This window comes from Notolepis coatsorum (assembly GCF_963971535.1).
Source record: "Notolepis coatsorum genome assembly, chromosome: 7".
NCBI classification, from domain to species: Eukaryota; Metazoa; Chordata; class Actinopteri; order Aulopiformes; family Paralepididae; genus Notolepis; species Notolepis coatsorum.
In genome coordinates, this window is record NC_140171.1 from 18,105,292 (window position 1) to 18,133,138 (window position 27,847).

The following is a 27,847-nucleotide window of genomic DNA, read 5'->3' on the forward strand; positions in this document are numbered from 1 at the left end:
TCACTACCACCTCTATATTGGAAAGGAACTGTTGAATTAAATGGAACTGCGAAGTAAAGGGAAAATGCCAACATCTTTATGGATAACATATCATACTTGGACTATACTGCCCTGCAGAAGCTAACCACAGTAACTATGCAAACAGTGAAATTGAGAAAAATGGCTTTAAAGTTCTTTGACTATCCATGTGATTTTGTAGTTACTGCACTGTTACTCTTTATACCCCTTTTCTCTAAAACAGAACTCTGAAACTCTGAAACTTTGCATGAGAAAAAGCGGATATTGAGAAGTTCAATTTCGTATTATATTAATGAATTAATTGAAAAGAAAAACTAGTATATTATTTTATATAAACAGATGTGTGTCCTTTGCCAAATGTGTGATTTTGAGAGGCCAGTGTTCATCTTTATGCTGGACACAGAGGGCTTTTTATTTCACACAGAAAATGTATCAGGAATCGGACCGATACGCAGAATTGATAATGGCATTGGTATCAATAAATTCATATAAATTCCCCTCCCTATCTAGATATGGATATATATTGGTCATATGACATATTATCCTGCAAACGCTGTGTACATGTTTGGCACAGTTGTGAACCGACCAACAAAAAGATCAAACTTTTTGAGTTTTGTTTCTCTGTACGAAAAGCACTTTGTACTTTTACTTCTGGTACGTGTAGTTCTACTTTTGAGACTTAAGTGCGTTTAATGTGAGCTACTTTAAGACTTTGACTCAAGTGATTTTGTCACGAGTGACTTTACCCTTTTTTTTTTTATCTACTTTTTCTCCCATTTTCTATTTTTCTCCCATCCCAATTTCGTATCGTCCAATTCTACCCTCCCCTGTCTCGAACGCTGTTAGGCCATGCCTCCCACAAGCCGGCTGCAATGTGGACTACGCCTTACATCACGTGTCCCCCCCGGTACTCGAGGAAGCAGCAGTCGCATCTTTTCACCTGTACAGCGCGATCTCTCAGCGTCGGGGGTCTGCGTTTGGAGGGGAACGCCGCCCCCGTCGCTTCCTGATTCTGCTGCGCAGGCGCACCAACCGACCTGTAGGAGTCGCTGTCCGCAACGTCCGATCCCCACCCATCAGCTTCCCACCCCCTAATACTGCCAATGGTATTAGTATGAACGACCAGCCAAGCTGATAGCAATGCGGAGAGCTGGGTTCGAACCCAGCGTCTCTCGCATTGGTGGTGAGCGCCCTGCCCACTGCACCACCTAGCCGCCCTATGACTTTACCTTTTTAAAGTCACTTTCAAGTAAGATATCTTTACTTTTAGTCAAAGATGGCTTTCAAGTACTTTCTACACCACCGGGTGCACTGATGCTGACCTGCTTCTACAGATACGAGGGAACAATATAAAGACTGAAAAAGGACAATATTGCTTTCTAGAGCAGGTCTATTTTGTTACAATCTAGCCAATCATATTAAAGGTGCTACAGATAACATTCAGCCACTAGATGTCGTACTAGAGCACCATCATGTCATCCAATCAGGTGCATTCCACCTGGGGAAATGGGGAGTATGGATTTTTATGATACATTAATTAATTAATATGTTTTTTTGGGGGAAAGCAATACTTTTATTCCACACCTTTCTAAAATCTCTGAATATTTTAAATGATTACTAGATTACTAGATACAAATGTTATCTATAGCACCTTTAAGCGTAGGTACTGACTCACCTCTTTGTTGATGAAACAATACAAGATAGCAACCAGCAGACCCTAAAGAAGAGGAAAAGAGAAACAAACAAACGTCATCATTCAGCTTCATTCAAATCACAAAACAGTGGCTGAGGAGGTAGAGCAGTCATCTGGTAATCCAGAGGTTCCCGGTTCTATTCCCGCTCCTCCCGGGCAGCGTGTTGAAGTGTCCCTGAGCAAGACACTTAACCCCTAATTGCTCCCGATGTGCAGGTTGGCACCTGGCATGGTTGCCTCTGCCATTGGTGTGTGAATGTGTGAGTGAATGGGTCAAATGTGAGGAACAAATTGTAAAGCGCTTTGGATAAAAGCGCTATATAAATGCAGCCATTTACTATTTAGAAAATGGAAATGTTTGCTTGCAACATCATTGCTTGAATGAAAGGTGACTTATGGTGACATTTTAAAGTATATGTGGCTTATTGTAACATGTCTGGCTGTGTGATGACGTTAACTTGTTAGCAAGAAAAGGATTGCACCAAGATAGCTTAGCTTAGCATGAAAGAGCTAGTCAGACGATGTCACTGTTGCGATTTATAACCATACGATGCCTGGTCATATGGCTTTATACCCTCTCAGCATACATGTAGACTGATATCTGTGTCTGTGCATCTATATTATAGATTCACAGACACAAGCCAAATCGTTACTGGAGGACAAGTTAGCGTTGTGCCGGACAGCAGGTACTGTAGTAGTGACAGGAAGTGAAGTGAGTCTGGCTCAAGTTAAATCAAATCAAACCCATTGCTAAATTAAGTACAAACAAGGACTTAGTGGCACTGCAACCAAATAATAACACAAGAATAATAGTAGGCACATTTGTGACTGTTACAGGTTCTCTCCTCTCACCCGTTTCAATGGAAACACTGTGCTGCTGTGTGTTTCAGACTGAGCTGAGAGATGAGAATGTTTTTAGCACCCAGAACGGCAATCGCTAGGAGTTGAAACTATTTCAACATTTACCAAAAGAGGTGAAACGTTTTTCAACAAGTTTTCAATGGTCACCTAGCAACAAGAGCAGCCACGACCAGCGCTTCTCGAGGTCTTCATTGGACATCTCATAATCATCTATAATCTCTAAATAAGAAAAGCTAGAGAAAATAGCCACTGAGCCACTGTCTCTTTACTCTGATTTAGTGTATTTACTAAAGGTGCTGCTAAACTAAAATGATTGACAGGTGACAGTAAGCATTCATCTGCACGGCAGCAACCTGCAGCATCCAGTCACATGAGACTTCAAGAAAGAAGGGATGCCTTTGAAATGAATCACCAAAGTGTAAATATTCTTCGGGCCAAAAGAGCGATAGAAAGCACGAGCCGCAGTGGTCCACTCCTGATGAGGGCTTCGCAGAACAGGAAGAAAGTCCAAACTCAGAACCCTTGAGACACAATATTATGAAAAATAAGAGAATAGAAGATAGAATACATTACTGGTAGACTCTTCAAAGGTGGAGAAAATAGAATAAAAAACACATTTGTGAGTCAATAAAAACTTTGGCACCCTAAAGGGATGCTGAACCTAAAGGGATGCTAAACCTGCACTCCAGCAGCTGTACGCCTGTGGACCTATAATAATATTGTGTAGTCAGAGTACATTTTTTTTTTAAATTATTATTATTAACCTTTATTTACCAGGGTAGGTTCTCTGAGCACGGATGCTCTTTTTCAGCAACGCCCCGCTTCACATTCACACAGTTCCATTCACACCTGGGAGCCGCCCAGTACAACCACAGTCTGCCACCGTTCAAATCCAATCCAATCCAATCCACTTTATTTATATAGCACATTTAAAACAACAAAGTTGACCAAAGTGCTGTACAAGTCCACAAACATAGGATAAAACATAAAACATAAAAATGTAATAAAAACACATAATAAAACAGTACAATGTGTCACATAAAAAGGCCAATCTCTCAAAAAACGGTTTAAAAAACAAAAGCCAGAGCAAATAAGTGTGTTTTTAGGCGTGATTTAAACACCTGCAGAGTGGGGGCCTGCCTAACATGCAGTGGCAGCTCATTCCAGAGCTTTGGGGCTGCCACTGCAAAAGCACGGTCCCCCCTAAGCTTCAGCCTGGAGTTTGGAACGGCCAAGAGGAGCTGGTCAGAGGACCTGAGGGACCTTAGAGGAACATAGGGTTCCAGCAGGTCTGAGAGGTAACCCGGTGCCAAGCCGTTCAAACATTTAAAAACAAACAGTAAAACCTTAAAATCAATCCTAAAACGCACAGGAAGCCAGTGGAGGGCAGCCAGCACAGGGGAAATGTGCTCCCTCTTTCGCGTTCCCGTCAGCAGACGGGCAGCGGCGTTTTGCACCAACTGCAAACGAGAGAGGGAGGCCTGACTGACGCCCACGTACAGGGCATTACAATAATCAAGGCGAGAGGTCATAAAAGCATGGATAACCGTTTCAAAAACGGAACGGGATAAAAAAGGTTTGACCTTGGACAGCCTCCTAAGCTGGAAAAAGCTCCTTCCCACCACAGTATTGATCTGCTTGTCCAGCTTTAGGTCACAATCGAATTTCACCCCTAGGTTGGTGACTGTTGGCTTCACAAAAAGCCCAAGAGGGCCCAAATCACCAGGAGGAGGCACATGACCATTGCTGGGACCAAACACCACCGTTGGCCACTGAGCAACTCCACTGGAGCAGTTGGGGGTTAAGTGCCTTGCTCAAGGGCACTTTGACTTCAGCGGTTGGTGTTAAGGGTATGGGAGAGAGTTATTCATTCACTTCCCCATCCCAGATTTTTTCCTGCCGGTCCGGGGGATCGAACCAGCGACCTTCCGGTCACAAACCCGCTTCTCTAACCATTTGGCCACCCGCTGTCCACCTGGCATCCCTCAGATGGACATGTCTCCACCTACAGTAGCATCCCTCAAATGGACATGTCTCCGCCTACAGTAGCATCCCTCAGATGGACATGTCTCCACCTACAGTAGCATCCCTCAGATGGACATGTCTCCACCTAGCATCCCTCAGATGGACATGTCTCCACCTAGCATCCCTCAGATGGACATATCTCCACCTACAGTAGCATCCCTCAGATGGACATGTCTCCACCTACAGTAGCATCCCTCAGATGGACATGTCTCCCCCTAGCATCCCCCAGATGGACATGTCTCCACCTAGCGTCGCTCAGATGGACATGTCTCCACCTGGCATCCCTCAGATGGACATGTCTCCCCCTAGCATCCCTCAGATGGACATGTCTCCCCCTAGCATCCCCCAGATGGACATGTCTCCACCTAGCATCCCCCAGATGGACATGTCTCCACCTAGCATCCCTCAGATGAACATGTCTCCACCTACAGTAGCATCCCTCAGATGGACATGTCTCCACCTAGCATCGCTCAGATGGACATTTCTCCACCTAGCGTCGCTCAGATGGACATGATAATGTCTCCACCTACAGTAGCATCGCTCAGATGGACATGATAATGTCTCCACCTACAGTAGCATCGCTCAGATGGACATGATAATGTCTCCACCTACAGTAGCATCGCTCAGATGGACATGATAATGTCTCCACCTACAGTAGCATCGCTCAGATGGACATGTTAATGTCTCCACCTACAGTAGCATCGCTCAGATGGACATGATAATGTCTCCACCTACAGTAGCATCGCTCAGATGGACATGATAATGTCTCCACCTACAGTAGCATCGCTCAGATGGACATGATAATGTCTCCACCTACAGTAGCATCGCTCAGATGGACATGATAATGTCTCCACCTACAGTAGCATCGCTCAGATGGACATGATAATGTCTCCACCTACAGTAGCATCGCTCAGATGGACATGATAATGTCTCCACCTACAGTAGCATCGCTCAGATGGACATGTTAATGTCTCCACCTAGCATTGAAAAGTATTCAAAATAACACATATTTGGCTGATTGCCAACCTATTCAGGTGTGAGCCAAAATGGATAAGAAATGCGTGAGTTATCGTGGTTACAGACAGACAAATACTATTTTTTTATCCTGTTCCTTGCCATGGAATGAAGGCTCAGCAATCCCTATGGCAACTGTTTGTGTATAAAAGCAAAGGATAGGCGACATGATACCAAAAAGAAAAGAAAGCCTAAGGAAACAGGAGCCTATACAAATAGAAGCGGTCAAGTTGAACCCTGACCTGGAAGGAGTTGAAGAGCAGGTCGTAGAAGAGGCGGATGAGGCGGAGCATGGAGCCCTTGGGAACCGACTCGTCGATGACGAAGGTGAAGAGGATGGCGTGGATCCCCAGGAGAGGGATGAGAGTCAGAGTAGACTTGGCTAACCTGGGGGGGGTGGGGGAGAGAGAGAGAGAGAGAGAGAGAGAGAGAGAGAGAGAGAGAGAGAGAGAGAGAGAGAGAGAGAGAGAGAGAGAGAGAGAGAGAGAGAGAGAGAGAGAGAGAGAGAGAGAGAGAGAGAGAGAGAGAGAGAGAGAGAGAGAGAGAGAGAGAGAGAGATGATTATAAAGAGTGCTGGAGGGGCTACATTACCAAATAACTGAAGTGTTCTACCCATTCTACATATAAAACCCATTATGGAAGATGTGAGGGTATTGGAAAACTTTTGCCACTTTGCTGAAGAACAATGCAGGTTTATTTTGCACATAAGGACACACATAGCCCAAGGCTCTAAACAGTTTTGCACACATTGATTTAGTTTGACAGTAATTGAGAGTTATTATTTCCTCCAGTGGTGTCATCAGAGGACAGAGTCCTTGTGTTGTGTTAATGACTAAAGCTAAATTTAATTATTTTTTAAATACACATTTCATTGAGCTGTAATTAACACAACACAAGGATTCAGTGTCATCTGATCACATCACAGGAGGAGATATTCAAACGCCTTACCTCTCTCAATAACGGACTGGTTATATATATATATATATTATTTTTTTGGGCCAGTGGCTTATCCCTGATACCCGGTGACACCCTGCCCCCAGAGAGACCTGTCTCTTCTACACCAGGGACCAACTCCCTTCCCGCTAAGCTTCATTTAGTCTGACATAGACTATTGTCCTGGAATCCTCTCTCAACTTGTGGTCTGAAAAGTTTATTTATTTGTTATCCTCACCTGAACTTGTAGTCAGTGTATCTCATCTGATGGGCTTTGAGTTTGGACATCAGGATTTTGATGATTCGGATGAAGATGAAAAAGTTAATCTGTAAGAGGCAGAGAGAGAGAGAATGATGTTTATGTTAATGCAGACCAAAGATAAAAGAAGAGAGAGAGAGAGAGAAGGGACTTACAATGTCAATGCGGACACAGGATCAAAGGAGGGAGAGAGAGGGAAGGAGAGATTTATAATGTTAACACGGGCAAACGATAAAAGGAGGGAGAGAGAGATGGAAGGAGAGATTTATAATGTTACTACAGACAAAAGAGAAAGAGAGAGAAAAGGAGAGAGAGAGGGAATGATGATAATATTAATGCAGATAAAAGGTGAGAGAGAGAGAAAGAGAGAGAGAAGGAATGACACTGTTAATGCAGACCAAAGAGAGAGGGAGAGAGAGAGAATTAATTATAATGTTAATGCAGGCAAAAGAGAAAGAGAGAGAAAAGAGAGGGAATGATGATAATATGAATGCAGACAAAAGATAAAAGGTGAGAGAGAGAGAGAGAGAGAGAGAGAGGGAGAGAGGCAGATAGAGAGATAGAGAGACAGACAGACAGACAGACAGACAGACAGACAGACAGACAGACAGACATACAGACAGACAGACAGACAGACAGACAGACAGACAGACAGACAGACAGACAGACAGACATACAGACAGACAGACAGACAGACAGACAGACAGACAGACAGACAGACAGACAGACAGACAGACAGATAGATAGATAGACAGACACACAGACAGACAGACAGACAGACAGACAGACAGACAGACAGACAGACAGACAGACAGACAGACAGACAGAGGGAGAGGGAGAGGGAGAGATAGAGAGACAGACAGACAGACAGACAGACAGACAGACAGACAGACAGACAGACAGACAGACAGACAGACAGACAGACAGACGACAGACAGACAGACAGACAGACAGACAGACAGACAGACAGACAGACAGACAGACAGACAGACAGACAGACAGACAGACAGACAGACAGACAGACAGACAGACAGACAGACAGACAGACAGACAGACAGACAGACAGACAGACAGACAGACAGACAGACAGACAGACAGACAGACAGACAGACAGACAGACAGAGGGAGAGGGAGACAGAGAGATTCTTTATTAAAACATCTCAACAAAAAGAATGCCCATGCAGTAAAGACAGAAATCCTCACGGCATCATAAAACCAACCTTCACGCACACACGCTCGCTCACCTGCACACACACACACACACACCCACACACATAGTAACAACTGTGTGTGTGTGTGTGTGTGAGAGGGAGAGTGTGTACAATTCTGAATAAAGAATTTCAATATTTACAAATATGAGTTTGTCAGAATACAGTATATGAATGTGTATGTGTGTGTTCATGCATGCGTGTGTGTTCATGTGTGTGTGTGTGTGTTGTGTGTGTGTGTGTGTGTGTGTGTGTGTGTGTGTGTGTGTGTGTGTGTGTGTGTGTGTGTGTATGCGTGCGTCTGGATGAGCATAAACATACCCCGTGTGTGATGTTATTTTATATATGGCAGCGTATGAGAGACACTTGAGTGATTTACAATATCAAGAATGTTCCCAGACTCTAAATAAGGCCTATGGCTTAGTCATGGGTGTATGAAGCGAAAACAAGCACACACAGTATGTCTGCAGGGCTGGGAAGGTTACCTGTAGAACACATGCTGTTATAGATCACTGATGACCCGTTGGAATTAGTCATGTAATTGATTGTATCCTATAACCTGACTATTATTTGATTACTTTAGCTTTACTTTCCCTATTAACCCCTTAAGCCCGAGCGGGGCTAAATAAATAGATGAATACGGAACGTATTAATTAATGTTGCTTTTCTTTTTCAAATGTAGCCAAGAGTATAGACCCTAATGCTGTCAAAACAGCAGCCAATGTGTATATTTTCAGCACTACGTTTGTTTACCAATGATTTTAAGTAGGGATGTCCGATATTATCGGCCTACCGATATTATCGGCCGATATCGGCATAAAAATGTGATATCGGAAAATATCGGTATCGGTTAAAAAAAAGAATTTTTTTTTTTTTTTTTTTTTTTACATTTCTATAACCTTTATTTACCCAGGCAAGCAAGTAAGAACAAATTCTGAATTTATTTATTGTCAAAAGTATGCATAATGTTGTGTTAATTCCACAACAAGAGATATTGTTAGGTTTTAGTGAGTTTTTCCTTACCTTCGCGTGGGGTATGTCTGGGAGTGCTTGCATTCTTTCATTTATTTGCATTTATTTTAAATGTGTTGGACCTTATGGTGTCCTTGTTCTGTTCTTGACTTATTGTTATGTTTTCTTCTTGACTTGTTTAAAGAAGACCTGTACGGCCCATGGGGACATTAACGTGTGTTGTTGGGCCTTATAAATAAATTTGATTTGATTTGAAATTTGATATGTAATGTTAATTACCTGAAATTATTCCATATTTTGGGGGGGGGGGGGCGGAACCCTGCATATATCGGTATCGGTTGATATCGATTGATATCGGTATCGGAAATTAAGAGTTGGACAATATCGGTATATCGGTATCGGTAAAAAAGCCAATATCGAACATCCCTAATTTTAAGTTTTATTAGCGAAATTATGAGTTGATAACCTGATGAATTAGACGGAAATAAAGGAAGCTAGGCTTCCCAGCTGACGCCAGCCCCTGTCAATCATCTGACTTCCAGCTCTCTGTGAACGTCTAGCAAAATCTAGCAAAAAAAACGTGTTGCAATTTGATGAAAAATGGCGGAGCTATTTACATTATAAAAAAGTAACTGTACTTACAGTAGATTTCATTCACGTTTTTGCTGCCCTGTCAGGGGCACCTGGTGATACTAAATAGAGATTGAATCTGATCTGCCATTGGAAAGAGGAGATTTGGCCCGATCCATAGATGTGTGACTTGGCCATAATAAGGTCATTTATAGGCCTGCTATTCTATTTTCTATATTCATATTTCAAATTGCATGTGTCCGGATGGCAACATTCAGTACTGTATCTACAAAAACCCCTGTAAATCCTCTGCCCTTTATTCATTTTCTTAGATTCTTTGTACACATGATCTCAAGAAGGTGCTGAATGAGCTCAGTGGCAGTTCTTCATGGTCATTATTAGCATGGTGTTATTCACCGTCAAATATAAAAAAAGAAAAAGGAAGAAAATTGATATTCTCCTTTGGTTCATTACAATTTACTCGCCTAGTAACAGACACAATATTTCTGACAATGGGAAAACATTCCCTGAGATCCATAGATGTCCCTAGTAATCAAGAACATGCAAATTGACCTTGTAGAAGTGGAGCAATCTTCCTTAAAAAAATGTTTGTGCATTTTCTGAAAATATTAACCTATTGAAAGAAAAAATCTTCTTCTAGAAGTCAGATGATTGACAGGGGCTGGCATGAGCTGGCATTTTATTCGGAAGCCCAACGAAAGACCTGTCCTTCTCTCAAAAGACTACACTCAATTTAGGTTGCGCCAAATCCTCACGTCTATAAACGCCTTTTTCTGACTCGATGCGCTGAGATTTCTATAAACTCATATTTCACTAATAACACTGAAAATCATTGGTAAACAAACATAGTGCTGACAATATACACGTTGACTGCTGTGTTGACAGGGTTAGGGTATTTACTATTGGCTACATTTGAAAAATATACGCAACATTAATTCATATACTCTGTATTGGTTTATTTATGGCGTGATATGAATCTTAAGAGGTTTAAGAGGCTTAATAGGTTAAGAGGTTAAGAGGTTAAGAGGTTAAGTGTAATTTAATTAGGGTAAAATTGGGACAATTTATTCAAATTTGAAGATTCTCAGAATGAATCATGATTAACGATATTTTATAGAGTCGTGTAATAATGACAATGACATTTGTGACCGTGCCCAACGGTATCGCCCGTAAGTTGCAGAAGTGAAATGACGGAAAAACACACTAAATTTTTTTTCCACATTATTATGTTTAAGAACATATTTACTATAAAAGCGAACAGTTATAGTATCTCTAATAGTAACACTTCTTTGTTTAAAAAAAGCTGTTTCTGTGTGACTTTGGCCATTGCATGGGGGCGGAATTAAATTTGCATGCGAATCAAGACGAGTGCTTTCGTTGGCGAGTTGAAGTTGGGAGAGTGGGAGAGCGACGCCCAACACACATGGCCTCTGTTGATAAACTTTCCATAGGATTTAATGAACGAGGTTCGTTAATCGTGTCAATGACTCAGATGGTCTGTCTGGTCTGTCTATATGCGTCTTTATGGATAAGTTGTTGACTAGTTGTTTATTTAGAATGTTTGTGTGTGGTACAACCCTTTTGGACTGTGAAACGTAGTGTTCAAATAACGTTACTGTCACCGCCTTTAAACAGCATCATAACCTCTTACAATTCCGCAATGATTCAATAAGCATTGGACCGGAAACCGGGCGAATTAGACGTGAGAAGAAGAAATTGTAGTCCTAAAACAAAGGAGACCCAGCGTCTAGATTTGATAAAACTACACTACCGACAGCGGCTGCCGACAGCGGAAGTCCAACCATATAAATTTTTCTCACGTTTTTCATGTTTATATCTCACGGGTCGAACAAACCTAAACGTTATTGCCATAAAATACAACGTATATCGTTTCTTTACCTTTCTGTGAACATAGAAAGAAGAACTAGAAAAAAGTCAGTTTTAACATTCTCAGAGACCAGTCTTGAACACACACACACACACACACACACACACACACACACACACACGCATGCACGCACGCAAGATACATCCACCCTGCACTGCACCCTAATAAGATGCTGTATACACTTCTATTATATTATATTTTATTCTTCTACTTTAGCCCTGTGAGGCCCTCGGTTGTGTTAACGCCCATCAGAAACAGGCAGCGGTGTTAATTCTATCCTTTTCTTGGAGAGGCATTTTCACAGCAAATAGAGAAAAAAAGTGTTTGCAAGATTCAAATTAGCACATCATCTTCAAACATTCACAGATTTCAACGTATGACACATCATTTGAAAGCTTGCATTATGTACTTTCATAATCATTACAAACCTCATCAGAATGCCTGTTAACCTCTTTCAAACATGCTTCTGAGGAATCCGACATGTAATAATTAGTTCTTCAAAAGTATCTCTGATCTACTGTGTTTCTCTCAGCAACTTTAATTGATTAAAGTTTGCACTTTTTGTAATCCAGTCACATGGACTGGTATTCTGATGTTCGTACTTATGTGACTTTTTTAGTGTTTTTATGCAAGACACCGGAAACATATTCTATCTCCATGGGGACAGGGGACAGGAAACACACACATACACTCAGTAATTCCTCTATGCTCTCTGTCTCTTTATCTCTGTCTCTCTCTCTTTCTTTCTCTCTTTCTTTCTCTCTCTCTTTCTCTCTGTCTTTTTCTCTCTATCTCTTTATCTCTTGCTCTTTCTCTCTTGCTCTCTCTCTTTATCTCTCTCTCTCTGTATGTGTGTGAGTGAGTTTGTGTGTGTGTGTTTGTATGCTTGTATGTGTGTATTTGCATGTGTATATGAGTGTGTGTGTGTCTTTGTTAATGTCAATTGTCAATTAATTATTAAAAATAAAAGGATGAGCACATCTCTGGTCAGCACTAGATTTAAAATTATAAGCACATCTGTGGTAATAACTAGATTGTAAATGGTGTGTGTGCGTCTGTGTCTTTGTGTCTGTGTCTTTTTGTGTGTGTGTGCGTCTGTGTCTTTGTGTCTGTGTCTTTTTGTGTGTGTGTGTGTGTATGTGTGTGTGTGTGTGTGTGTGTGTGTGTGTGTGTGTGTGTGTGTGTGTGTGTGTGTGTGTGTGTGTGTGTGTGTGTGTGTGTGTGTGTGTGTGTGTGTGTCTTTTTGTGTGTGTGTGCATTCCGGTCTTGGATTTCATTCATCTGTAAACAGGAGGAAGCAGAAACACAGTATAATAATAAAGGAACAGCCTCAAATAGACAATGTGCTCCATGTTCAGATCAAGAGTTGATGCTATAAACCACATTTCTCCTCTCTCTCTCTCTCTCTCTCTCTCTCTCTCTCTCTCTCTCTCTCTCTCTCTCTCTCTCTCTCTCTCTCTCTCTCTCTCTCTCTCTCTCTCTCTCTCTCTCTCTCTCTCTCTCTCTCTCTCTCTCTCTCTCTATCTCTCTCTCTCTCTGCCTCTCTCTATCTGCCTCTCTCTCTCTCTCTCCATCTGCTTTTAACATTTATCCTGTGGATTGTGTTGAATAATACATCCGATTGTTGCATTATTTGTTAATTGTAGCTCAACAGATACTTGTTTGCAACATCTGACTAGATTGTCAAAACATTGCAACTGCAAGCAAGACTTGGGCTGGAGGAGGTGAGTGAGAGAGATAGTGGTTGAGAATAACACGGCCTCATCAGAAAATTGTAATAAAGTACTAATCGACCACAGAAAAAAGGTACATAGTGCTCTTACCACTAGACTAAGATGGTTTGTTTTTATGTTTAACAGTTATGGTTAAGATAGAAAGTTAGGGTTAGGGTTAAAGTTATGGTTAATTTAAGGTAGCAGTGTAGTTACAGTAAGGTTAGGGTTTGGGAGTGGCTATCAGAAAAGTGTGTCTCAGTAGTCTTACGAACACCCTGGGTTCCTATCCCAGCAGGGAAACTCAAATGTTTTCTGAAAACGTTAAAAGTAAAACGTTTTGGAATATCTAATATATGCACTTATTTGTAATATGTACACATTGTAAATTTTTGTAAGTATGTCAATATATTACTTGCTATGGCGGCTGGGTGGCGCAGCGGACATTGCGCTCGTCACCAATGCAAGATACACCGGTATCGAATCCGGCTGTCAGCGTTGCCTCCGGCTTTGGCGGGCCGCCATTCTGACTCAATTGGCAGAGTCGGCGGGAGGAGAGTCGATGGGTGGTAGTCTGGTCGTTGTAAACAGCGACTCCTACAGGTCGGTCAGGGCGCCTGCACAGCAAAGACAGGAAAATGGCGGGGGTAGTGTGAGCCTCCCACACGTTACTCCTCGCCAATGAGAGTCCGCGCTGGCAGGTGAAAAGATGTGACTGGCTGCCTCCACATGTATCGGAGGGGACACGTGATGCAAGGCTTCTATCCTCCCTACGACCGGCCAGTGGGGGGCACATGCGAGCAACGATCAGGACAGGGGAGGGAGAATTGGCACGAGAGGTAAATTGGGATGGGAGAAAAATCACAGAAAAATGAGGAGAAAAAGTAGATAAAAAATATATATATATATTACTTGCTATAACATAACATACATTATGTACCTTTTTCCTGTGCTCGATAAGTACCATATTTACATACTTGGAGATCGGCTGTTGACAGACAGCTGCAACAACATTAGAGCGACCAATGGAAGGAAAGTAACAAACTCACCAGGTAGGCAAATAATATGGGGGAGCGGATGATCCACCAGTAGCCCATGTTAACGTTCCTCTCCCAGCACCTACACACACACACACGTGCGCACACGCACACGCACGCACGCACGCACGCACGCACACACACACACACACACACACACACACACACACACACACACGTTTTATAAACCCATAGTGTTACATTAATTCCTTAACCCTATCCTAATCCTATTCATTCATTCATTTGTATTGACATCCACTTAAACAGTGGAGAAGTGGAGAAGAATAATTCATTTTCACTGCTTGAGATTTTATTTTCGTTGGAAGGATGATTTTTCTTTGTATTGTATTACGTTTGGATGTAATAACGGATTTCAGGTGGAGGAATTTAATTGCAATGATTCTTTCCCAATACCGTACTTCTGGACCAGGTGACAGCTCAATGAAATAATAAGGTAGCAGTCCCTATAAGACAGGGTATTGCTATTTTTCATCTACATCATTTCATGGAGCTATAATTAACACAGCACAAGGATTCAATGTCGCCGATGACATCACTGGTGGTGGTCATACTCAAACTCTATATAACTGTCAATAACCATCAATCTAAATGAATGTGTGCAAAACTGTTTAGAGTTTTTGGATGTGAGATTATGTGCAACATAATTCAGCATTGTTTATTGGTGAAGTGCCCCTTTAACCATAACCCTTAATCCTGAAATAGGTTCAGCTAACATCACCACAAATAAACAAATAAATAGTTTTCATTACTTGTGGGGACATTTGGCCCTCAGAATGGTAGGAGAACAAGGGTACATATACATTATGCATATGCACAGACACACTCACACAAACTCGTCAAATTCTAAAAGGCTTTCAGTGAACATGGCATGAACTTCAATCGGAATTATTGGGTCTTATGAAAATGAAAAAGGGAAGGTCATAAACGTGATTGACTCTTTTCTCCCCTTCACAATTGTTGCTTCCCTTCGACAAACAAAGATGGCAGCAACAGTTGTGATTGGAGGATCGGGGAAAAGAGGGCGGGGCTTGATATATAGGTCGATTTAATATCTATTTCTCCCCTCATGCTGGTCTCCAGGGTTGGGAAGGTAGATTTTAAAATGTAATCCAGTAATGTACTCCTCTGGAATTGTCAAAACCCAGTGATTTAAAGGAGAACTACACCCATTTTCAGAGTGCATAATATATGTTATCCCTGTCATCTAAGACAGTCCACAAACGTTTGAGTGAACATGACCTCTCACTCAAATCCAAAAACGAAGTGCTAAAAGTGAAATGGTAAATGGTGCATTTCTATAACAGCTTTTATCCAAAGCACTTTATGCCTCACATTCACCCATTCACTCACACATTCATGCACCGATGGCGGACTAAACCATGCAAGGTGCCAACCTGCTCATTGGGAGCAGTTAGGGGTTAAGTGCTTGCTCAAGGACACTTTGACACGCTGCCGGGAGGAACTGGAATTGAACCGGGAACCTTCCGATTACCAGACGACCACTCTACATCCTGAGCCACTTTCGCCCCTTCTGTGATGTCATCCGGTATTAAATCTGAAGCTGCTCCATCGACAATGCATTGGGAGAGAAGATAAAGGTGACAGTGAGAACACTACCAAAGAGCAAATAGTATACTCATCAAACACAATCTATGTGGGTCCGTCAAATCCGTATCCCGCTTGTTGTCAGTAGAGCAGCTCCAGACGTAATACCTGATGACATCACAAGTTAGAATTTTAGCACTTTAGTTTTTGGATTTGACTGAATTATTTTGGACTGTCTACTTAGACCACAGGGATAACATAATTATGAAGTCTGAAAATGGGTGTAGTTCTCCTTTAAGTTGCTGGGTTTTGACGATTCCAGAGGAGTACATTACTGGATTACATTTTTAAATCTACCTTCCCAACCCTATACTTGATGACATCACCAGTGTGAGTTTTACTTCTCTGGTTTCTGGCTTTGGGAGAGAGAGTAGCTCATGGTCACACATATTGATTGAACTTTCCTAGACCATGGAAATAACATTATTGATTGGGGTGGTGTTCCCTTTTAATCTGATACATTTAATGTTGGATTACTGTGCCTCTGAAGTCCAAACACAATGCTGTTAAGGGGAGACACTGCAGGTGAATAGGGTAAAAAAATTAACTAATAGATATCACAATGAAACTTCCCCAGTTGATTACTTATATTAAGACAAGACTTTTTTGTATTACAAGTTTTCTGAAATTGTATGTTTAAATATGCAAATGAGGCATGATCTACTTAAATATGCACTAATTTGCATATAATTCCAGGACAGAAATCTGAACATTGGATAAAGCCATTTTCAAAATTATAGTTTCATTTTGTTGACATATTAGAGCCAAAGGTTATTACAGAGGGGATTTTGGATATCTCTTTTTATCACTCCATAAATCAGAAAATACTCCATTCAGTCCATTTTTATGGTAAAATTCCATATTTCGCCATGTTTTTAGGAATAAAATGTGATATAAATCAGGGTATGAATGCGATATCAACAAACCCTTCTGTAAATACCTTCAGAACATAGATATGAATAGAACTGGACGTTTTGGTGTATGTGTGTGCTACTGAAGTGGAGATTTCTGGCTCAGAGTATGAGGAAAAACTCTTATAACTCATTTTTGGGAAAACGCCTTCAAAGTTCTGTATTGTAAAATGCCATACTTTTTTTTTAAACAGATATTTACAAACACAATACCTAATCAAACCATTAGTAATAGACAACCTAAACACATGCCTGATAACTGAATAATAATAATAATGATGTTATTGAACTGAACAGAACTACACACAGGCTACAAACAGTGTAGTACAGTGTAGTACCCCCTAATAGGCAAAAAATATTTGAATAGATATCACTATGAAACTTTCCCAATTTGTTATGTACATATAAACTAAGAAAAAATATATTGCAAGTTTTCTGAAATGTATGTTTATATATGCAAATGAGGCACTTCCCCATTAAATATGTGCACATTTATGGATGCAATAAGGCAAAATGCTGTAAAATAAACAACTAAATGTGTGTTATTGACGTTTTATTGTCACTAGTTTCATAGAAGACATGTTTAGGAAGCAAAATATAACAAAATCTCAAAATCAACAAAAAAAGTATATTTGACTATTCACCTGCAGTGTCTCGCCTTAAATCAACAAATCATTCCAGACAGTAATTCCATTCACGTTGTCATCATCATCGACAGCAGTGATGTCACCTTTTGTTCAATTATATGTGCGTCGATGAACTGACAATCAAAGACCTCTTTCTCTTTCGCTCGGTAATACACCAAGCCATTCCCTACTTTGTCAAAGGTTTCTGTGATGTCATTTTCTCCGACAAATAACAGTGGCTGTTTTGTAAGCCGCAGTGGTGGAAAGTAACTAAGTATTTGTACTCAATTACTGTACTTAAGATCAGGTGGCCAAACAAAATCAAGAATGAGGAACTATGGCTGAGAGGAAGACAGGAACCAGTAAAGAAGCAGATCCTTAGACAAAAGTGGGGATGGATAGGCCACACTTAGGCCCTGACTTGGAATCCCCAGGGGAAGTGGAAGAGAGGGCGGGCTAAGAACACCTGGAGGCGGGACACTGCGGCGGATCTCAAGAGACAAGGAACCAGCTGGGGGAGGTGGAAAGGAACCAGGTGGGGGGAGGCGGAAAGGAACCAGCTGGGGGGAGGCGGAAAGGAACCAGCTGGGGGGAGGCAGAAAAGAACCAGCTGGGGGGAGGCAGAAACGAACCAGCTGGGGGGAGGCAGAAAGGAACCAGCTGGGGGGAGGCAGAAAGGAACCAGCTGGGGGGAGGCAGAAAGGAACCAGCTGGGGGGAGGCAGAAAGGAACCAGCTGGAGGGAGGCAGAAAGGAACCAGCTGGGGGGAGGCAGAAAGGAACCAGCTGGGGGGAGGCAGAAAGGAACCAGCTGGAGGGAGGCAGAAACGAACCAGCTGGGGGGAGGCAGAAAGGAACCAGCTGGGGGGAGGCAGAAAGGAACCAGCTGGGGGGAGGCAGAAAGGAACCAGCTGGGGGGAGGCAGAAAGGAACCAGCTGGGGGGAGGCAGAAAGGACAGCCCAAAGCCGTGTTGGATGGAGAATAGTCGTAGATGGCCTATGCTCCATTGGTAGCGATGGGCCTAAGTAAGTAAGTACTGTACTTAAGTACAATTTCTAGTTACTTGCACTTTACGTGAGTATTTAAATTTTATGAAACTTTTTACTTTTACTCCACTACATTTCAAGGGAAATATTGTACTTTTTACTCCACTACGTTTATCTGAACCCATCAGTTACTAGTTACTTTGAAGATTATATACTTTCACGTTTGAAGCCTGTCAACTTCAAGAGGACGTAATCGGAGCAGCATAACTGGACCACATACCACTTTAACATTACCTTTAATCAGAGCAGCATAACGTTAGGTTATGACTATAACCAAGTTCTGTTAGTATAGCGACGCTCGGCATCGCTCTCTGCACTATCTCGCATACGTGCACGCGCACTGAATAAAGACCACAATGTACCTTTAATCCCAATATTCGTCTGACCACACCCCTATCAGCTTACCCATATAAGCAGGGGTGGGGCCACCCACTCTCCTCCTTCCCAAGCTTTCGCCACAAGGCGAGGTCAAAGGCTGCAGCGGCGTCGGATGCCGAGCGTCGCTATACTAACAGAACTTGGTTATAGTCATAACCTAACGTTCTGTATCGTATCGCTCTCGCTCGGCATCGCTCTCTGCACAAGGGAGGCCGAGCGAGAGCCAACGGCCGACAAATACACCCCGCTGACAGCCCCCCACAAACCATCAGAACAGGGAGGGCCGAGCCCCCCCGACCCACCCTAATGGCGGGCACCCCCCCTATTAGGGGCTTCACGGGAGGGCGACGGACCCGACCGTGCGAAGAGGCACTCAAGCAACTCAACGCACAGGGTGAGCAGACCGTGGCTTGACCCCACGACTACACACACGCACAACCCGCATGCCACCCGGGAACGAACGGAGGAACAACCTCGTTACTGCCCCCAGAATCACGGGGTCAAGGGCAAACCCAACCCCGTGGCAAGGCCGTAGCAGCGGAGCACGAAGGAAGACCCAGACCCACCAAAAGGACTGGACTCCCTAGAATGGGGGCCCGGAGAAGTCCATGATGCCAGCATCAAGACCCCACCAGGTGGGCACGTAGTGCCCCGCCCCCCACATCGCCAGCGTATTCGGACAAAGGCCCCTCAGTTACTGCACCTGGTATTCCCAGGCGGAATCCCATCCAAGTACTAACCAGGCCAGAACCTGCTTAGCTTCCGAGATCGGACGAGATCGGGCGTGTTCAGGTTGGTATGGCCGTAAGCCGAGCGGGCCCTGTCCCCCCAATAGTACACCGCCTGGCACACTGACCCTGCAGAACAGGCAGTCAGCATGGCCGTAAGCACACAAAAAAGGTTAACCAACGGAAGCAGGCAGCGCACCGGGGAAAAACCAGGCAACAGGCTGTTAACCCTAGCCTGGAGACTGCGGACGAGACAGGCGCCAGAGGGGACAGCTGAACACAGCCGCCCCGGCGGAAGGAGCGTAAGCTGGCGGTGTTGAATGACCAAGCCTCCATTTAAAAACCCCCACCCAGAGGGGTCGAGGCAGAGAAGGCTGACACGATTGGCAGACGTCATGAACGTGCAGGGGCACCCTCAAACGGTGAACCCGGGAGTTGACACTGCTCCAACACACCAGGGAATCAACCACCTCGGTGTTACCCAATGCGGTGGTTGTTCCTATAACCCCTCAAGAAAAAACTCCAAAACACACCTGCGGGTATACACCGGCTATACCGCAGTACAAGTGCTTCAGTTTCCAAAAAGGGTTAACCCAGGCCTACGGGTCGCAAACATCACTTCGGACCGGGCCTGGCGGTACGGGAAGCACAGGGTCACCAGAGGAGGTCAAAAAACCACCCCCACAGGCCCCTCTTCGCCATGCGTGAGAGAGGAGCGAAAAATAATGGAGAACCAGCCCCTAAGCACACCGTACCTGGTATTCCCCGGCGGTCTCCCAACCAAGTACTAACCAGGACCAACCTGTGTAGCGGCCGAGATCCGACGAGATCGAGCGCGTACAGAATGGCATGGCTGTAAGCCATGACGACAGTGCTGAGTAAAAACATACCCAACCAGGGTCTCCATAGCGCTCAACCCTGTGACACCCAGACCGACCTGGCATTTTTCCCCCTGAAAAAAGCCCAAGTCCCTCAGGGTACCAGAACAGCAGATCTGCATCCCCGGCGGACAACGGGTTCAACTGATCTGGACCAGCGTGACCAGAACCAGTCCCGTGCCCTAACCACGCCGACATGCCTACTCCAGGAGAAGGGCAGATATGCGTGTTGATCTTAACATGAAAAGAAGGCGCCACCCAGACGTTCGGACGAACCGCGCCTGGTGGCCCACCCCAAGGGCGTGAGACCCCACCACATATGTTCAGATCCATCCCGTCATCATCCCCCAGACATGAACGAGAATCCGTCGACAACCCACCCAGGTCATGGGATGTGGTCGTCGGAAGAGGAAAAACCCCCATCTCAGTTGCTTTATAAAAACGCTGTTTCAACCACAAGCAACCAAGGCGTGCCAGTCAATCGCCTGTTTACAGCGAGCTAGCACTATACGTGCGTCGGGACACACCCCCATCAATGAACAGGCTATTTAGACCTGTCATTGAATCCCCAAGGCGCCCAGGGGAACGACAAGAGGGGTGTGACACTCCCTAACTCCAACACTTCTGGAATAGAAAGAAGGAAGCATCAACAGTATGTATCCCAGTCTACACAGCCGGGGTAAAAAATGTTCACATTTTTACATCCCACCACCCTCCCATAGGAAAGAGACGGGGATCCCCAGAGAGACTTCCCACGCGAGCTGTACAGATTGAAAAGAATATATTGCACCTTGAGCCATGTAAAAAACTGGTTTTAGGGCCTCCGGGGAAGAGGCACTGAACCCATACACACTCAATAAACGAATTGAATCGAATATACATACAATAGAAAAGGACCCTTCTAGAGGGTCCACTCACTTTGACAATCTGAGGAGGAAGGCTCTGTACTCTGATGGAGGCTTCCTCACATGGAAGAAGGAGTCCGAACTCACAGAAGGCCTGAATAGGCGCTTGGTGAGGAGGAGCCCTGACCACCCCCCCTGAAAACAGATCCATCACATGGACCTGAACAGCACACGGAAGTCCTACCAACAGAGACGCGCACGGTGACGTACTCTATGGCGGGGGAATTCCTGCGGTGCACACGCCCAGTATACCAGGCCGTGGGACCAGGAACTCCCTCCCCCCCCCCCCGTAACGTGCCGAACCGCCACGTGACGGGAACCTTGAAGGACAGGGGGTGTACCCCTGACCGACAGAACAATGGGGAGAGGAAAGGTTACCAGTTCACCCCTTTACGACCCCACACCCATGATACGATGTAACGACAAAAAGAGAATATGACACAGTCATAGTCAGCTCTATGAAGCGTTTCACAGCTCCACACAGCGCATGAGCTAACCTGCTATCTGATTTTTAGGAAAAACACAGAATAGAGAGGGCTCTAAGAACCCCGGTCCAACATACACATGTGCTTCTGTGGCCAGTACAACCCAGTTGTAGGTCACATGACACACACAACCCATCATCACCTACAAAAAATGGCAAAAACACTCAACAGAGGAACGCCGTTTTTTTCACAATGAGAGAATACATCATTCTTGATTAGTATCGACCACAGGCCTTGCTAAGCACACATGACAGCAACCAAACCAATTTCCCTTTAGGAAATAAGTTTCTCCAGCAGATTTAGCACAACCTCAGCAATCAAGCTAAGAGTTACATCGTATCCCTACCACACAAAAGACACAATTAATGCACAACATGTCTGACAGGAGGATGAAAAAGTCCCCAGGGAACCGGGGGGGAAACACAATCCTCCTATTTTACCCTCAATACGGCCAGTTAAAACAGGAAAACCTGTTAATGTGTGAACACACTGTTCATTGTCATTACAGTCTGAGAAAGAACATTCTTTTACTCACTTGTCACCAAGCATAGCTTCATAGGTTAGTTGCCTTAGTAGTGAGTACACGGTACATATAAACACCATGATGTTTCTCACACAACAACCAGATCATTACATCACGATTTGCACGGAGAAGCTAACTGCCAGTGACAAAAAACAGCTCACACATAACCCGCAACGTATCCTAAATGCATTGCAACAACACACGTTTTGGGAAAAAACACCGTTATTCACAATACATTTAGCAAAGTAAAACCAGAAGACGTGTTATGAGGTCTGGTCAATCCCGTTCCTACCCGGAACGCAGATCAGCGAAGTGCAGTCACAGACACCGTAGGAACACAGCCGTCCTGTGTTGTCCGAACTGGGTAGCGTCACCGCCCCAACCCGTACTACAGTCCCCCGTTGATGCAACCTTGCCGTCCAGGCTCAGGGCAGGGTCGACGAAACATCCCCTGTCAAGGATGACGTCGCGGTCAAGAGTGTAAAACATGTTAAAATCAAAGCACGTTCAACAGAATAACATCAAGCTAACGGCGATCAGAAGCGAGCTCACGGCGGCGCGCGAGAAGCTAAGCTACCCCGCGCCAGCCATGGCCATAGCAGCAAGCTAACGTTACCTAGCGACCACGACATGCTAGCCCCGCAGCTAACAGCTGACAGAAAGGAACCAGCTGGCTAATAGTAGGCCCTAAGCAGGCCATGCAGCGATCCAGCAGGCTAACGCAGCAGTTAACAGCTGACTGGCTAACCGTAAGCTATGAACATGTAAACAATGACATAACACTCACCCAGACAGGCCGCCGTTCTGAACCTCTCCTCACTTTTTAAGAGAAAAGAGAAAACAAGATGTCAACACCGCTTCACAACGGTGACTTTACCACATCCGACGGAATCAGCACAGTACCAACTGGCCTGTGTAGCTGACTTTGAACATGAATCTGCCGCTATCGCACATTACATGCACATATCCCCTCGTGAAGGAATACTCTCATTTGGATATGAAAGATGGGGCCTTAACACGGTGACAGAGAGAATCCACTCGTCCAGAACACACAGGGATCACCAGTGTCAATGGTCGCGGCCCACTAGTTAAAACTATAATGGTCTTCAGACCAAGGCCTCCTGTCGCCTAGGTGGCTGAACAAAGGACCCTAGCCTGGGGCCGGTTTCCATAAACTTTGTCAAGTAGCCCCCATAGCACTAACAGACAAGTGGAGCCCGCCAGCAAACACTACTCACCCAACCTGGAACGCACCGCTTCTCACAACAGCAGCATGTCCGACAGTTCAGCTGTGGCCTGACAGGTTTCACCCCAACAAACACAGCAAGGAACTGCAGTTGAGAAGCATGCAGCGGCGTGCTCCCAATACGAAAACCGGTGGAGGGTTTTTAGAATGATCATCATCTTCCAGACACTCCAGTACGAAGACAATATCGCCGTATTTTCTCGAAAATAGTGAGAGAGAAAATAAAGATATGATGTCAACGTATCCTTGTTTCCCAAAGCTGCTCCTAAACCTTTCTTCCATCATGGTGTCAAGTGTGGGGATCTACCGAGGCACTTCTTCCTTGTGGTGAAAGCGAGAAGGAGGAGAGTGGGTGGCCCCACCCCTGCTTATATGGGTAAGCTGATAGGGGTGTGGTCAGACGAATATTGGGATTAAAGGTACATTGTGGTCTTTATTCAGTGCGCGTGCACGTATGCGAGATAGTGCAGAGAGCGATGCCGAGCGAGAGCGATACGATACAGAACTGGACCACATACACTTCACACATAACGTTCAGAGGTCAATGGAGCAAGGCTTGAATGCTCCCAAGCACTGGAATACACCAACATCATGTAGAATGCATAATTTTACTTTAGGTACATTCAATAACTACTAAACTCTACTTTTACTTAAGTAGAATTTTAATGGAGGACTTTTACTTTTACCAGAGTACTCATTTATCTGGGTATTTCTACTTTACTTTCTAAGTAAAGGAACTGTGTACTTCTTCCACCACTAGTAATCTGTTACAAGGCAACAACCTGGTGGATGAATATTTGTGTTCCTTACATTAGGTGTGATGAGGTGTGAGCGGAGGGATATGACTTACTCCTCGTTTTCATACAAGTATTTCACTGTAACCCATGGCAACACGAATATAAGCGGCGCACCTGAGAAAGAGAGAGAGAGAGAGAGAGAAAAAAACAGAGATGAACATCTAGAACAGATGGTAACATTTTAGATGATATTAATGATCATTATCTATATTTTTAACTATGAATAGCATTTATAATTGGTGAATTGTTTATAAACAGCAAGTTATTTGAGCATTATGAATAGTCCATACAAAATTAAACATTTGTTTTCTATATTAATGAATCTACATTATTTTATGGTTTAATAGTCTGAGTGTTAGCTGGGTGTAGCCTATACACAGTATGGCTTCCTGGCTTGTCAAAAAAAAAAAAAAGATATAATGCTGTCAAACAGCGACCTTATAATTACAATTACAATAATTTAGTCATTTAGCTGACGCTAGTGCCCAAGAGGGGTACATCTCTGGCAGCTAAGGATCAGTGGTATTGTTCATCAAATAGTATCAAGATAGTATCCCAGGCAACAGTATCTAGGCAGAAGTGCTCCTCTTGGTACTGCACTTTGATTACATTTATTTGTTTTGGTTTGATGTGTGGGTCGGAGTTGAGCGTGGCTAGTTAATAATAATAATAATGATAATAATAATAAACTTTATTTGTATAGCACCTTTCATATAAGAATTGCAGCTCAAAGTGCTTCACAGCAGTAAAAAGAAAAGAAAAAAAAGACAGGCATAAAATGAGCAAAAATTTGGCAGATCAAGAGCAATGCATGAAGTGCAGACATAAAATAAGCATAGAATGAGCATAAAATAGATGACAGCAAAATAGATAAAGTCAAGATAAGGCACAGAACATTAAATCACATATTAGGATCTAACATCTTAAAAGGCCTCTTTGTTGACGGTTTGATTATCTCTGAAACACATAAAATAGACATAAAATCATGGAATTGGCCGATACACATAAAACCAAGTGCTTCAGCACAGCAGTATGTTAGATGTGTATAGTGCTGTCAGAGCCATAGGTCTTTCTCATATACTCCGCCTTTTCCCCCTGTTCTAAGGTACATTATAGAACAATTACAGTTCTGAATTACTTTACAGAACAACAGCAATAAGTATGTCTACTTTTTGTTTTTATTGTTTTTTAGTTAAAGGTGTGGCTGTGATGAGTGTGTGTATTGTTGTGGTCACATCTCAGGTCCTGCCAAGTTTCAAGTTTCTTTATTAGTTGTCATACAAAAATACAGAGTACTTTTATATAAAATGCTTCTTCCTGTTTTGCTCCAGAGATTGTGCTAGATAACAATAGATAAGTATAAAATGAGTATATTAAGTATAAAATAGAATAAGTATAAAAGTATAAGGAAAGGTCCGGAGGAATTCACAGCAAATGATACTGCCGTGGTCCTCAGCCACCTGTGTGCCATGAAGCAAGATCAGCTGTGGCGTGGGATTTTAGGACCAATTCACGTCTTATAAGGCTTCATGAAATGATATATGAATAACATGCAATTCAATTGAACATAAATATTTGTGTCAGCAGTCGAAATTCACAACTAGGTAGTCGTAAGTGTCTGTATAGACCTGGTGTGTCCTGCATCCACATCCTCACTCAGGACAGGGAATCATTATTTAGTCACCAGGACAGGGAATCATTATTTAGTCACAATCATTATTTAGTCACCAGGACAGGGAATCATTATTTAGTCACAATCATTATTTAGTCACGAGGACAGGGAATCATTATTTAGTCACAATCATTATTTAGTCACCAGGACAGGGAATCGTTATTTAGTCACCAGGACAGGGAATCATTATTTAGTCACAATCATTATTTAGTCACCAGGACAGGGAATCATTATTTAGTCACAATCATTATTTAGTCACGAGGACAGGGAATCATTATTTAGTCACAATCATTATTTAGTCACCAGGACAGGGAATCATTATTTAGTCACAATCATTATTTAGTCACCAGGACAGGGAATCATTATTTAGTCACAATCATTATTTAGTCACGAGGACATGGAATCATTATTTAGTCACAATCATTATTTAGTCACCAGGACAGGGAATCGTTATTTAGTCACCAGGACAGGGAATCGTTATTTAGTCACAATCATTATTTAGTCACCAGGACAGGGAATCATTATTTAGTCACAATCATTATTTAGTCACGAGGACAGGGAATCATTATTTAGTCACAATCATTATTTAGTCACCAGGACAGGGAATCATTATTTAGTCACAATCATTATTTAGTCACCAGGACAGGGAATCATTATTTAGTCACAATCATTATTTAGTCACGAGGACAGGGAATCATTATTTAGTCACAATCATTATTTAGTCACCAGGACAGGGAATCGTTATTTAGTCACCAGGACAGGGAATCGTTATTTAGTCACCAGGACAGGGAATAGTTATTTAGTCACCAGGACAGGGAATCATTATTTAGTCACCAGGACAGGGAATCGTTATTTAGTCGCCAGGACAGCGAATCGTTATTTAGTCACCAGGACAGGGAATCGTTATTTAGTCACCAGGACAGGGAATCGTTATTTAGTCACCAGGACAGGGAATCGTTATTTAGTCACCAGGACAGGGAATCGTTATTTAGTCACCAGGACAGGGACTCATTATTTAGTCGCTGCTAATGAGCTGTGAGCAAAATACTACAAATTACTCATCATGGATTTTGTGATGCCAGAATGGAGCAACCATGAATAGATATATCTATTGTGTGGGCGTGTGTGTGTGTGTGTGCGTGTGTGTGTGTGTGTGTGTGTGTGTGTGTGTGTGTGTGTGTGTGTGTGTGTGTGTGTGTGTGTGTGTGTGTGTGTGTGTGTGTGCGTGCGTGTGTGGGTGCGTGCGTGCGTGCGTGCGTGTGTGTGTGTGGGTGTGTGTGTGTGGTTAAAAGAAGTACAACATGAATCAATTTATTTTTAAATGTTCTCCTTCAGAGAGAAAGAGAGAGAGAAAGAGAGAGAGAGAAAGAGAGAGAAAGAGAGACCTCCTCACTATCTATCCATCACTCTTTTCTTCTCTGAATGAGGTCAGGAATCATAAAAACTTGGCCAGGAGAGGAAGACGGTGGACTTGCAGCAGAATGCGACGCTGGCTGGCTTGATGGAAAAGAGAAGCGGTGTGCCCCAGAGCCTGACGTGTCGTATGGTAGTAAAGTCCAGCTCTGATCTCTCAGTGAAGAGCCAGTGGCTGACTTGTTGCGAACCAGCTGATTTATATACTGGCGCTAAGCTGCAAGCAGGTGATTTATTTTTGTTTAGTTTCATGTCATTATCAGGGTGCTAATGATGCTAATGCTATTTTAACGTGATGTTAATTTGCTTATGGTATGAGAGAGAGAGTGACAGAGAGAAAGAGAGAGAGAGGGAGTGAGAGAGAGAGGGATAGAGAGAGAGGGAGAGAGAGTGACAGAGAGA

General features: G+C 43.4%; 1 protein-coding gene across 1 annotated transcript in view; it reads right to left on the reverse strand.

Annotated features, from left to right (window-relative positions):
* Positions 1-27,847, reverse strand: part of gcgrb (glucagon receptor b) — a 66,629-nt gene that overhangs the window by 3,620 nt on the left and 35,162 nt on the right. Inside the window, exons 6-10 of the mRNA XM_084318201.1 lie at positions 24,414-24,474; positions 14,224-14,293; positions 6,783-6,871; positions 5,854-5,998; positions 1,694-1,735 (exon numbers count right to left, since the gene is read on the reverse strand). Of these exons, the coding sequence (XP_084174327.1) occupies positions 1,694-1,735; positions 5,854-5,998; positions 6,783-6,871; positions 14,224-14,293; positions 24,414-24,474 (407 nt within the window). The remainder of the gene's footprint in view (positions 1-1,693; positions 1,736-5,853; positions 5,999-6,782; positions 6,872-14,223; positions 14,294-24,413; positions 24,475-27,847) is intronic.